The sequence below is a fragment of the Anas platyrhynchos genome, chromosome 14, assembly GCF_047663525.1.
Source record: "Anas platyrhynchos isolate ZD024472 breed Pekin duck chromosome 14, IASCAAS_PekinDuck_T2T, whole genome shotgun sequence".
Taxonomy (NCBI): domain Eukaryota; kingdom Metazoa; phylum Chordata; class Aves; order Anseriformes; family Anatidae; genus Anas; species Anas platyrhynchos.
The window spans coordinates 1,254,084-1,267,480 of NC_092600.1; the positions used below are offsets into that span (position 1 = coordinate 1,254,084).

The 13,397-nt window shown below is 53.5% G+C and overlaps 1 protein-coding gene across 5 annotated transcripts in view; it reads right to left on the reverse strand.

The window, feature by feature from the left end:
• ARHGAP26 (Rho GTPase activating protein 26) overlaps positions 1-13,397 on the reverse strand; it is a 120,603-nt gene that overhangs the window by 65,906 nt on the left and 41,300 nt on the right. For all 5 annotated transcript variants that reach the window (XR_011803358.1, XM_072023306.1, XM_027468470.3 and 2 more), the window contains exons 12-14: positions 7,374-7,410; positions 1,341-1,406; positions 219-293 (exon numbers count right to left, since the gene is read on the reverse strand). Coding sequence is in view for 4 of the 5 variants with exons in the window: in XM_072023306.1 (XP_071879407.1) it covers positions 219-293; positions 1,341-1,406; positions 7,374-7,410 (178 nt within the window). In the remaining variant the exon portion in view is untranslated. The remainder of the gene's footprint in view (positions 1-218; positions 294-1,340; positions 1,407-7,373; positions 7,411-13,397) is intronic.

Below are 13,397 nucleotides of genomic sequence, written 5' to 3' on the forward strand. Positions count from 1 at the left end.
ACACCAGTGACTGCACCAGACCTTTCAGAGCCATGTCCTACGTGAGTCCTACCTTTGGAACCTGCCAGTGGTGCCCTGGGACCTCCCGGCCTCTAACAGCATGTGGTCCTAAGAGCACAGTCACCACGATTAGGTACCCAGCCAAGAGCCTCCGTTCTTGGTTTGCAAAACTTCAAAGCAGCAGTCTACTCGCCTTGAACAAAACACGAGACACTTACCCATTAATATGCTCAACAGCTTTTGAACTCTAGAGTTTACTCCAACGATTCGGTAGAGCCCTTGCTCATTGATCCCTGGAAGAAATAAAGAGTTTATTAGGAGAATGTCAAAAGAGCTACTAACATTTCTTTCATTTCCTCAGCTTCCCTAATAGCAACAATAATTAAACCCTCTCATCAACTACATACAAAATTACAGAAGAGGGAAAAAATGGGTTTTGATGTTAGGACTTTCATGTACTGATTAAAAGTAATGCCCCAGTTAGCTCAGCAATCAAAGACCCGAGGCCACCTTGCCACCACCCCATAACAGTGAGGGAGCACGGTTGTACCATGAAGGATCTGCACTCAACATGTAACAGAGAGGCAGTTTGGGAAAAAATTACTGTGCCAAGTTCTTCAGGTTGAGGTTTAAGACATTTACATGTTCTTCACATGTGGCCTGGAAAAAGACCTTGAGCCAAACTACTTGCTACAGCATCCAAAGGACTCGGTGATGGACGCCCTCTTTCCCCAAAGCACCTCAGATGGGGTTGCTGAACCTCACAGGCTGAAGCTCTCCGAATTTTCCTTAATGACTGCGTTCGCTTTGTTTGCACTCATCTCCCCCTTTGTTTCCTTTTGTGGATTGGGGTTGTTATTTAATTTATTTGCTCTCACACGGCTTCTAAAACTTGGCCTGAATGTTACGGAAAGCTGCAGACAGTTACAGAAGCATGCAGACCCCACTGAAGGAATGCTGACAGAACTGCTGCCACTTCGGGACCCTCCTGAGCCGACAGGAGGTGTGCACCCAGCCTCTGGGAGGGGAAGGGCTGAAATGCACGCCTGCTGCCCCACAGGAGGGGACAGGCTTTGTGCTGGCAGCGCACAAGGGCATGCTCCGGGGACGTCTGTGGCTCCCTCCTCTACCTCCACCAGTGCAGAGCTCCCCGACTCAGCCCCATCCCTGCTGCTTGTCTCAGCAAAGGTTCCTGGGGGGCTACTGAGCCGTTATCAGGTGTGGGATCCGGGGGGTTAATGAATCATTGCTGGTCATGAAAAGAGCAGGTAAGCGGTCGCTGTGCTAGGAGCAGCTGCAAGGCCTTCCCCCAAACAAGACCATCTGGTGAACGGCTCTACCTCTTGTTTCAACAGCGTGTATGCATTTCTTGATGATGCTGAAGCCGATATTGTCCAACTGGGCGGCTGGAAGGGAAGAGAAGAGAGAAGTGATCAACTCCTGGCCGAGGGACGGCTTCACAGCCATCGCTGCCACATCACCACGCCAACAGGGGGAGGAAGGAAAGGGAGATCGGGGAGGAGAGGCACGGGGACAGCAGTTGCACCAGGTGTAAATGCAGCAAGCGCACGGCGCTCACCCCTCAGCAGCCTCCTGTTCTGACCCTGCACCTCCCACAGCCTGCCGAGCAGCACTGCCCCGGCTAGGCTGGAGATTTGTGTCTACAGCTGGTCAAAATATTAATTTAGGACCAAGGTGAGCTATCCTGAGGAGACCTTTGTCTGGAAACACCAGGTTGCTTGGGAAAAAAATAAGCGGAATCGTATTTTTGACATGACAAATCCTTGAAAGCAGCACACAAATCAGCCGGCTTCAGCTCAGAGCCACGTAATTCCTACAAATCCTCTGAACCATCCACCCCGCTAACCGAACCGCCGACCTGCCGCAGAGGTGGCTTCACCTCGAGGCCAGCTCCAGCACCGCACCCCGGGACAGTCTGCGGGTTGGGGTTTGGGTTTGGGTTTGGGGCTCCCCCCCACGCTGCCTGGAGCAGGGCAGGGGCACCGCGGGGGCTGGATTTCTTGCTGCGGCTTCTGAGGCGTTTTTGTGCAGATGAGAGTTTTCTCAAGGACAAACCGTATGACAGGCTAGAGCACGGAAAAGTGCCAGTAAAAGGAAGAGAGAGCTCAAAAGAACTGGGGAAGAAAGGTGAAAGAGAGGAGGAGATAGATGCGAGCAGCAATAGCTTTCTGCAGGGGAAAATGGAGTGCAGAAGTCAAAAGAATGGCAAAGGAATGGTAAAAACAGAAGGAACGGATGGCATGGGGAAGAGCAATAGGTGCCGGGAGATGGGAACAGATTTTGCTCTGTCCAAAACCAGATTTTGCTCCTCTGTGCCCAGCAGGAGGGGACCTGTCCCAGGGGAGCAGAGAAGAGCCCTGGGCCGGCCGGTCCCTGCACTTCTTTCATTAGCACAAGTGAAACGTTTATTTAGGACAAATTAGGATGTGTGCAAGGCAGCTCACTCTGCCTGAGAGTCAGATCTAAAAGATCCGTGTTAATGCGACGTAAAACCCAATTAACTCATGCCATTGCAGGTCTTCCCATTCAATTTTAAGGGGTTACTAATACACGGATACAAATACCTGCTGGAAGGAGATTTACCCCAGTCAGCTCTCCAGTGCTGCGTGGAAAACACCGCCCACAGGCAGCAATTTGTCACGAAAAATTACTTCCCCCTAGACAATGGTCTGGGCAACCTTGCGCAGGGTTGGGGAACCCAGCGGGGCTCCCACTCCTCGTGAGCTGGACGCAAGGGGACGTCGTGCTGGAAGAGACGTGACAGCACAGCTTGGAGCCCAGCGGGAGGAGAGCCCGGGGCTGGCAGTGTCCTCACGGCAGGGCACCAGTGATTTTATTCCTGCCGGTCTCCCCGCTCACATCATCGATTGGAGCACGGATTCAGTGCTGGTTCCCAATGAGCTGCCAGTTCGCTGGCTGCCGCTGGCTTGCATGGTGCCACCCCTTCCTAATCACTGCTTTCGGGTTCTCTGCCGGTATTGTTACTGGCCTGATGAATGGCACAAAAACCTGAGACAGTAAAACAGCTCTATTGTATTTTTCTGGGCAAGCACACCGGAGCGCCGAGCCAACATAAGCGCTCAGGCCGGAGGCTGCCCGTGCCGCGGGACGTGCAAACATCCCGGAGCTCCGGGGTGCTCCGCTGGGCTCCCGAACAGCGAGACACCACTGCAGCACCCCAGATCACCGAAATCCACAGCCGTGGGGGTGTTTGAGGAGCCAGCAACTGTGGGGTGGAAACTGTACAGGCAGAGCTCAGCAGGGCTCGCTAGGGCAGGCTCCGTCCTGCCCCTAACCCTGGTCTTTTGCTGTCCCTGTGCGTTGCTGTCCAGCCAACACAGCTCGCCATTTCAGGCTCTCTACCACACACTTCGAGTGCCAGCCATCTCTGCAGACCAGCAGTTTCCACTCGGTCCCCAGAACGCTTGGATTTGAGCACAAGACCCTTACAAGCACCAGGTCTCCTCCCCGCGTGCCCCTCTCGGAGCCCGGGGCTGAGCAGGAGGTCAGCCCGCACCTCCCGGTGGTGCTCGGTAATAGCAGCCCTGGGAAGCAGGAGCAGCCCCTCCGGATGGAAATGACCGAGCATAATCCTCCCAAGTAGATGAATAAGCTCTTCAACTCGTTGCTGAGCTCTGGATCAGGAAAGGTCAGGGATTTATTTGCAGTAGTTATATCCAGAAATAATATCTGATTAAATATCCAAAGTGCCTTTATTCATCCTTAAATTTAACTTTTAATGAGCATCATAAAAGCTTGATTTCCCCTCTCACAGAAGCAGCTTCTCTTTATCTCATTCATTTACCCAACGATTCAGTACCACACCAGCACAGATCAAAGGCAGATTTGTATCTGCTGCGCTCCCGATCCCCACGCTCGCCCCGCTCCCCCCGGCAGCACACCGCCGGGCAGCCCCGAGCTGCCACTCGGCACCACCACCGGAGCCAGGCAGATGCAGGCAGGTGTGGGCAGCAGGGCCAGGAGCCCCCAGCCCACGCTCAGCCAGATTTAAACCCTTGGGGAGCTGCCTCCTGCCATCAGCTGCGGCCGGGGAACAACAGAGGGAAGGCAGCAGCAAAGAGCAAACTCCCAGATCTGCCACAGGGAAGCACGGCCAATCTGCACTCCTCACGGCAGGCAGCCCTAATTCCCCGCCTAGATATTTAAAGCTGCCTCTCAGTCCTTAGTGGCAGTGGGTTCATGGCAGCTTTTCTCAGCAGAGGCAGTATTTTCCTCTGCTCATGCACCCAAACACGCTGTGGGGGCCAAGCCTACAGCCCTTCCTCCTGCGGTTTTTCTGTCCCTACAGGCTCCCGTTCCCCAGGGGACGGATGCCAAACCAGCTTCCAACCCACGATGCACACCACGGGCTGCTCGCACAGGACCAGCACTGCAGCACCCAGCTGCGAGGCGGCGTTCACCCTGCAGCCCAGCAGAAACCTCCTACAGCAGCAAGGTGCTGCGCTCTGTGCTACAGCTGCACGCACACACGCACTGACCTGACCTCCGCGTGGCATCACATTTCCAGTGCTACTGAGCTGCTCTCATCCCGTTCTATTTTTGCCTACAAGATTATTTCTATTTAATCCATTAATTCTTCTACTTTACGCTGATATGGCATATCAGAGCATCGGGAAGGGGGCAAGAGGACAGTCAGCTCTGCTTAGCCTCAGGCAACCTCGCTGGCTCCAGATGTGTACGCGCCGGTCACGGCACTGCAAGGGCAGCACGGGCTCTTCTGCACACCCCAGCACACGTCCGTGCCATATAACAGAGTGCCGTGATGAGGACGATGACATGAATTCTTCCAAAGACTACTGTGGTGTTCAGAGCCACGGAGAGAGAGAGAAAATAAGAAGTGAAGAGCAGAGAGGAAAGTTTTCAGCCTTAGCTCAGGTCTCAAGCCAGCAGAGAGCTGCCAAGCCGCAGGGTGCCACCAGGGCTTTTGATGGGGTCCTGAGCTAGATGGGCAACCAAGTAGGTATGAAACGAGGGGAAAACGGTGGGGAGCAGAAGGGAAAGGAGTTCTTTGGTGCTTCGCCATGCAATATGCACAAACAGCCTAGAGGATTTGTTTCCGCAGAGCAGAGCAAGCCCTCCTGGTTTGCGAACCGGTGCATCTAAATTCATCCAGCTCTAGTGGTTCACTGATACCTGCTCCCCCCAGCACTCTGCACTGCTTCCTCCCAGCTCCCAAAGAAGATTAAGATAAATCACCCGGCAGGCTGATGGCCATCTGGCCACACAGCAGGATGTAAAATCCAAAAGCTCTGTAAAATTAGACAGTGGCCAAAAAGCAGACCTCGCGATAGTGCTCTGAATGTCTTTCAGCCTGCCATAAGCAGGAGCAGGAAGCAGAGTTATATAGGTTTTCAGGGTCAGGAATTGCATCCGGACTCCATTCAATCATTACACTCATTTCAAGTCCTTATAGGAAGCTCCTGTATCAAGGGCTCCGTGGCACGAAGCCAGCCCCCGAATCAATCTGAAGTGTAGCTCGTGAGGCAAGCAGCTCGCTGCAGACATGGTTTTAATGAGTGCTAAAGCAGAGTCAGATGTCTGAACATACCAGCAGCAGCCCAGCGAGAGCCGTATGTGAAAATAATTGCCACCAGACCGTGTAGGAGCACGGCTACGTAAGCAGCCTTCATTTTGGGGTCCCAGCACACCCTGGTGGGTAGGGTCTCCCCAGCACAAGATTGGGATTTCTCTTATTTTTAAGATGAAAATCGACATGGAAAAGACACTGAAACACCAGCAGCCGAAGGACACCCCGCAGGGCCACCCGGCTGGGCACGGGGCCCTCCTGCTGATGGCAGTGCCACCAGCTCAGCACCCCGCGGGGTGCCAGTGTCCCTCCAACACACGTACCCGTCCCAGACCGACCCAGGAGAACAACCTCCGTGCCCGCAGCAGCCAGCCCCGTGCCGAAGGAAACCCTAAGCAGGCATTTAGGAGCCCCTACACGGGATCTGCTGCAAGCCTGGCAGCTGAAAACCGGGATTAGACAACACAATGACCCTGGGAAAGCCACGCACGCATCCAACTCGAGCTGTTCCCAGTTATCCAAGAGCCGCCAGTACCCTGCAGGATGACTCCAGCCCCAGTCAGCAGCCCCACGAGGATTGCTGGCTGACAGCACCGAGATGGAAAGGTCACAGTTTGACAAGCACTTCTTTCAGAAGCAGTAATTGCTTCAGCGATCCTTCCTCCCCGCCCCCAACCCAAATGTTTTCCCTGCTTTTGCATCGCCCCTCAAAGCAGTTTAGAAAATGGTTGTTTTAAAAGCTGCCGAGCCAAAGCGGCACACGCTGTCCTGGCACAGGGAACACGCGGAGCGGTGGCAATTAATGGCCAGACCAGGACAGAGCTGAGTAAGTCCCGTTCTCTGTCCCTAAAAAAACTTATTTTGGTCCCCTGTAAAACGGAGAACACTCTGAGCTGTTCCAGGCAGGCTTCGTGTTCGGGCAGGGCAGGGGCTGAGCCGCCCTCCCAGGCTGAGGAGCACCTGGGTCCCCTCCACCACGAGGACAAGGTGGGGACCAGCGTGGAGGGGGGAAAGCACATCGCAGGGAGCAGACACCAGGAAGGGACGGCTTCATGCACGGGCTGGAAATGGGCACAAGGAAAATTACCTGCAAATTATACCTATTATTGTGAGAAAAATGCTTCTACTCAAGATGAAAATGCCCTGTCTGAGGCAGCACAAAATGGGCTATTTACTGGCCATCAGCGCGGGCCGGGCTCCTGCGTGACCGATGGCTTGGGGACATGGGAAGGATCGGCTCCGAGCACCGCAGGCACGGCAGGTCGGGGGCACGGCCCAGCTACGGGTTTGGAACCAAGGGCAGGAGAGCTGGGACTCGAGGCCACTGCTCTGAGAGAAACACGCTTCTCAACCCAAGTCTTTGACTGGCTGAACGACGATAAACACAGCCTGTTGTTTCAAGGGGTTGTTGGTGACAGTGCTGACTCGGTGGGACCTCTGTAGCCCTTACATTATGTTCCAGCTCCCCTTTGAAAAAAGCAAGTTTGTTCTCCAGGTTCTGGCCCAGCATGGCCAGTTGGTCACTCCAACTGCCCCTGCACTGCTTGGGCATGAAAGGAACCGGCCCCAAGGGATGCCGGCACCTGGGGAGCGAGGGAGCCTCCCAGCCCCATTACCCTGACCCCTGTGTGCCCGTCCCCAGCTGGGTGGCTCTGTCCCGGGGCCACCCTGCAGTCCCCAAGCCCAGCCCCATCACCCTGCACCCCATCCCGGTGTCACCACCAGCAGCTCAGCCCCCCCGCCGCGGCTGCAAGCTGCACGGCACAGACCCTTCCTGGGGGCCCTGCTTACAACGGGTACTTACTGCCTTCGCTTTGGTTGTCCTTGTTCGAGTTGTAGACCTGGAAAACAGAAGAAGAAAGCCTTATGAAGACCTGGCTGCAGCTGGGAAGGCACCGCTGACCCACCTCCTGGCCCCCGCTGGTGGCAGCTTTGGGAGCAGCTGCCCCGGCCCCACCAGCCAGGTCCCAGGGCCAGCACAGGCGTCACCAGCAGGATGCCCCGGCTAAAACAAATTCTCAAAAAGAGAGAACGCAAATGGGACAGAATAGGTGGGAACGGAAACTAAACGGGCTTTAAAAGAAAACAGAGATGGGCATTCCTCACTTCCTTGCAACACGTAAAGGATATAAACCTCGGAGCAAAGCAGGCAGCTCCTTCCCTTCGTGTCGGGAGCCCTGCAGCAACATCTGGCAGGCGCTGCTCAGGCCAGGAGCAGCCCTCCCCACTCACATGCACTTACAGTGAATAAACGAGGCAAAGGGTAAGAGGATAAGAAACATGAGTTCAGGGAGGACGTGAAATGCTGCAGGATGAGCCCCCCTCGGGCAATGCTGTGACTCCAGCCCAAGCCTCTCCTGCCTCCAGATACCGGTGCTCTTCCTCCTGCCCTGCCCCCTCTTACAGCTTGGCTACTTCAGGTTAGAGCAGAGCTTCAGTGGGTTACAAGAAAAAGGGGGAAATGACAGCAGAAGGTTTTAATCAGTTTAAGCACAATTTTAAAACCTAGCATAATGAAAAGCTGTAAGGAGATCAGCCTTCGGATCCAAACAGGTTGTGTTTCTCTAGCTCAGTAGATGAAGATGGTAAAACAAATAAAATAAAAAAAAATCCTTCATCAACCTGGAGCTGAAACAAACACGCACGGCACTCGGTCAGCATCACAAGCTGGAGCTGAGCGTGGCAGCATCCATCAGAACAGGAAAAAAAGCCTGTGTGGGCCGTTAAACAAAGCCACGGGCGTGCACACCCTTCCTCTCCCAGGGAACAAAGCTGGGAGCCCCCTTCCACAGGGACCGAAGCTCAGGGAACTGATTTAATCACATGCTGCGGCCAGAAATAGCAAGCGGGGAAGGAAAGTTTCCACGGGTGATGTTGACAGCAACACAGCAGCAGCCACCACACATCGCCCTCCCCTGCCATCGGGCAGCTCTCGGCCCTTCGCACCCGGGCACGAACGAACGCCAAGGGCAGGGGATGCACGAGCTGCCCCGGGAGCTCCCAGCGGGGCTGTCCTGGCCAGGATGTGCCCCACAGCCCCGGCAGAAGCAGGGGCCGGGACGGGGAGAGGATCCTGCCCTCGGGAACGGTGCCGGTGGTGCCTGGACAGGCGCTGAGCGCGGCACCGCTCGGATCACTGCGGGTGCCCCAGCAGCAGCTCCAACCTAACAGCCCCTCAGCCCCAAAGCAGCCCCCAAAAGGCAGTGTGCCACACTCCTGCTATGAAGCCACTCAACCAGATGTCCTCCTCGGAGTTAAACAAAACCCCGCGGGGTTCTTGCGCTCCCCGGCCTCTCGGCCCCACTGAGGCTGCAGCCCCACCGCTGCGGTGCCGGGGCGGGTGGGAGCAGCTCCTGCTCCAGCTGCACGTGCCAGTCAGCACGGCGAGCCGAATGAGGAAACTCCGTCAGCATTACAGACATCTTTCTGTTCAGATATCTCCCACAGGTTTATTTTTACCCCTCGGTGCCATGCACCAGCCGGGGGGCGGCAGGCACTCGCAGGGTCCATGACCCAGGGAGCGCCCCTGCAGCCACAAATCCTACAGATCGGCTCAAAACCCGGGTACAGTCATAGACCGACCCCACTCTGCTTGATCTCCCCCTCCTGAGACGTTTCTCAAGGAGCATCTTCCCTCTCCCACTACCAGAGGGCCCAGCTACACAGAGGAGGATGAAGTGGAGATTTTGTTTGCAGGAGGAAAGTGCATCGCCCCACATCTGGAAACCGGGGGATGATTCAGCAGCAAACACAGCCAGTCAGCAAGGGAGCTTTCCTCCAGGAACTGCGTTTGTATCAAGAAAATAAAAATAAGTGAAAAGAGGGAAGGAAACACACAGCAGGCTCCCCTGCCAGCAGCGCAGCCTCGCAGCCCTGGCCACGAAGTCAGCTTGCTCTAATAACACCTCCCCCCAGCTCCGCTTCCACCCCCGAGGACCTGCTGAAGGAGCAGGCAGAGCTCAGCTAACTCCAGCTCACCAGAGGCTCGCAGAGCACCCGGCCCTCCCTGGGGACCCCACTGGCACTCGGAGCCCTGCAGCTTTGGACCCCACAGCTTCGTCTGCCAGCTGCACCATGTCACTGTCCCCAAAGCCCCTGCTCTCAGCACCCTGCTCTGCCTTGCCACCTGCCCTTACTGAGCGTGCACCAGCTCCAGTGCTTGGGACATGAATTTTTTTCCATTTTTCAGGGTCCACATGGGTGTCAGCCCCCTGGCTCTGACAACTGACACGCTTCCCAGCAGGGCTTTGCCATCCACTGTCCTTTTCCTGCCAGCTTGCTCTGCTGCCCAGGCCTCAAGCACGGCCACGCAGCTCCGAGTTAGGGCACGCAGCGCATCAGCCACAGGAGATGTGTCTGCCTGCAGAGACATTCTTGCAAGTTGGTTAAATGAAACCATAGAGGTGTTGTTAATCATCAGAGACCGCTCTTTAAAAATGAGAGAGGACAGACACGGAAACGCAATACGCTTGTGCCATTAACTGCCAAGCGTGCACACGGCATAAAGGAAATTTCACGCAGAGGTCAGCTGTGCAGCCATAAAGCAAGGAGGTAGCGCCGTTCTCCACCCATCTCGCTAAGGACAAACCCTTTACTGCCCATTGAGGGTTTTAGGTCCATAAGCACAAACCCTTTTGCCACTGCCAGTGTGTGAATGCCCTGACACCACCCTACAACATCGAAGCTGTAACCAAGCCCCAGCTCTGTAACGTCCTTTCCTTTTCCAAAACAAACATTATATTTTATAAAAAAACCTTTTGCTATACCAAAAAGCATTTGCTCGGAGGTGAAGGGCCGACACGCTGCGTATCGCATGTGGGAATATTCGGTTATAAAACTCACCCAACTGGGGCTAGTGACTAACTTGGAGACAAATCCCTACCCTGCGGCACTCCGCTCGCTTTAAAAGTCATTCTCTTGCTAATTATTCCCATTTGATCATATCTTCAGAGCCAAACTATCTTTACCACGAAGTTTCAGAGGTGATGTTAATAGAAAAATATTTATTAACCTAATACAGAATTTGCTGGAAGCCTTGAATTCACTCTTCTGAATTCATACTGAAGATGGTCAAACATCCCGAAGAAAATTGGGTTCTATCTTTCTTAGTGGCAGCTACTGCTTGCTTAACTTCAGCAGTCGTGGCTCTTTGGAGGCTTAAACAAGGCCTCCTTACGCCACCTTTCCGATGTAATTTTGAAAAATTCTGAGACTGATCCGTAACTAAAGCGGAGGCTTTTAGGTTCTATGAACCAAATTCTCCAGATTTTACAACCACATGTGAGCATGCAAAGAGCCAACAGCTAACAACTGCCTGCCTGTAGGTTGTTTAGGGTGAAACTACATTGTGGGCAAAGAAAGGGAAAAAAAGAAGTAAATGGGGTTTGGAAGGGGAAGTAAGAACAGGAGATGTTGAGTAATTTTATGTTCATTTCCTCATTTCAGATTTCACACTGGTTTGGCCATGATGTCTATTATCCTCCGTGATAAATTAACTATGCTTTCATATGGCAATTGCATGTTTGCACACATCGTTTCTATAACACAACTCCATCCCAGACACAAAACAGGTTTCCACTTAAGATCCAAACTGCCCCAACCAAAGCCGTAACACTCGGAGGCTGCACAGTGCGTGGGCACAGCTGGCAAATCTGTCAGGTTCAAACATTGGAGCAAGATTCTGCCTAAATGGCCGAAAACCAGATGAAAGAACTGTCTAGCTTCTCAGAGGCACAGAGGCAAGAGGTAGATGAAATTTATAGAAATCCCTAACCAACAGGAACGTCAGCTGTCCTGCTCTGTACTCACAGACAGAGGGACCTCCACGTGAGAAGGAAACCATCATTCCAGCTGCCTAGCCCATGTCCTGGCCTGGAAGATGCCTCCTTGCACTCCTTTTACTGGTACTGAGACCTACTCTTCAACCTAGACTTTGTATTTAGACTAAAACTGACTGTCAAAATTGGCCAGTCCTGCCAGATTTCCTTGGTCTCCCTGGAGGAGCGCAGTGTTTGTAAAGCCATGAGCAATAGAAGGAAATGCTGCAACGTTATGCAATTTCCTTGTGATTCATATTCAGAAATCCTCAAAACAACCATGAACGAGTTTTTCAACTTTGAGTTCAGAAGACGAAGAGGCCAAAAATGTATAAATAGAATTCATTATGTTCGCTCAGAATTGGTAGTCCAGCTGGCTTGCCAGCCACCCAAGGACAGGTTTTGAAGACACGGAGAGGAGAACCGCAGACATTTTTGGAACCTCTTAATAAATGATCTGGGGAAATAGTTGGAAAAAACAGCATGCAGGCTGGCGTCCAGCTCGGATTTGCTCAGACCAGACCTAGGTCAAAGTACATGGCGCAGACATTGGCGCGGCGCAGGGTGGTGCCTGCAGTCCCCCAAGCCACAAAGCAGCCGCAGCACCAGGGCTCGCTCAGCCCCGCAGGGGGAACGTGGTGCTGGGACCCCTGCCCACCCCTTCATCCACCTGTTGAGTGCCCCTGCAATAGGGTGCTCCGATCATCTGCTGGGAAGTCTTTCCCCGGAGCCTCTCACTTGGACGCTAATGAAGCACCTGATCGCTTCCCCACAGGCCAGACCCTAAGGTCCTCGTCCCCTTCAGAGCATCAGGGAAACTGAAGTGCGCCGAGCTCAGCCCCAGAGAATTTCTTCCAAATTATTCACAAAGAGCTGAAAGCCTGAGAAGCAGCAACCACTGAGCAAAAGGCTTATGGAAATGCCTGGACAAAAAAGCCTCTGGGATGACGCACAGTGCTCAGGAGCTCTCAGGAACAGAGCAGAGAAGACCAACTCCAGCATTCCCTAAAGCTGTGGTAGCACACAAAACCCTGCTCTGACGAACTACAGTGGAGACACTGTAAGTTACAGGAGGTTTTATACGGAGATCTTGGGAAACTCAAAATGATTTCAAGAGAGTAAAACCTCTGAGAATTGTTTAGCGCACATTCAGCTTGGAAGATAAGGCATTACCTTGTTTTTACTGTTTCTGTTGCCAAATACTCCATTATTTCACAGCAACTCAAGAGAAAAAGAAAGTGATCAAATAGCAGCCTAATTTTAGTACAATAAGGATGGCACATTGTCCCTGACTGCAAACAGCATCAGTTACCCACTCACGTCCTCAAACTGCTGTCGAACACAAGCAGTTTCAGGGGCTTCTGGGGAAGGCCGGTCTGTGGGGCTGTCCATCTCTCCTGGCCAGCCACGTTATTGCTCCCTTTTATGCTCATGTGCCCAGTATTGCATTTCTACCTTGTTTTCTCCATCGTACTGCTAAAAGCAGCCTTCAGGAAGACGGGCAGTCTATGGTCTGCTATCCTATCTCCCACGGTGGGCTCGGGATTGCCCAGAGCTGGGTCGGAGCCTCCAGACAGTTCGGGCACGCCTAGGGAGGGGAAGATCCCTCATACCCAACTCCTGCAATAGCAGGTAATGGGGGGAAAGGAAGGAAGAGAGAGTAAAGAAGAAGGATTAGCACAGGGCCATGCCACGCCGGGCAGGATCCTCTGCACCTGACACCCGAGCGAGCTTGGCACGCTGCAGAGGAGCTGTGTTGGGACACGGCCCAGCAGCAGGATGCCAGCAGAGCACAGAGCAGGAAGGCTCATGTACAAAAAAGCATATTTCCTTGTTAAAAGCAGGACACCTGGCAACCTTGATGAAATCAGCCCTTGTTTCTGGCTCTGCCTTATCAACCCTGTTCTATTTTTGTCCGAGAGCCAGGTTTTCATACTACAGGCAGGATTTTCAGAGCTAGACTACACTGTGTTGTGGCTAGAAATAACCTTCCTTGCTCTCCGAGCCAGAAC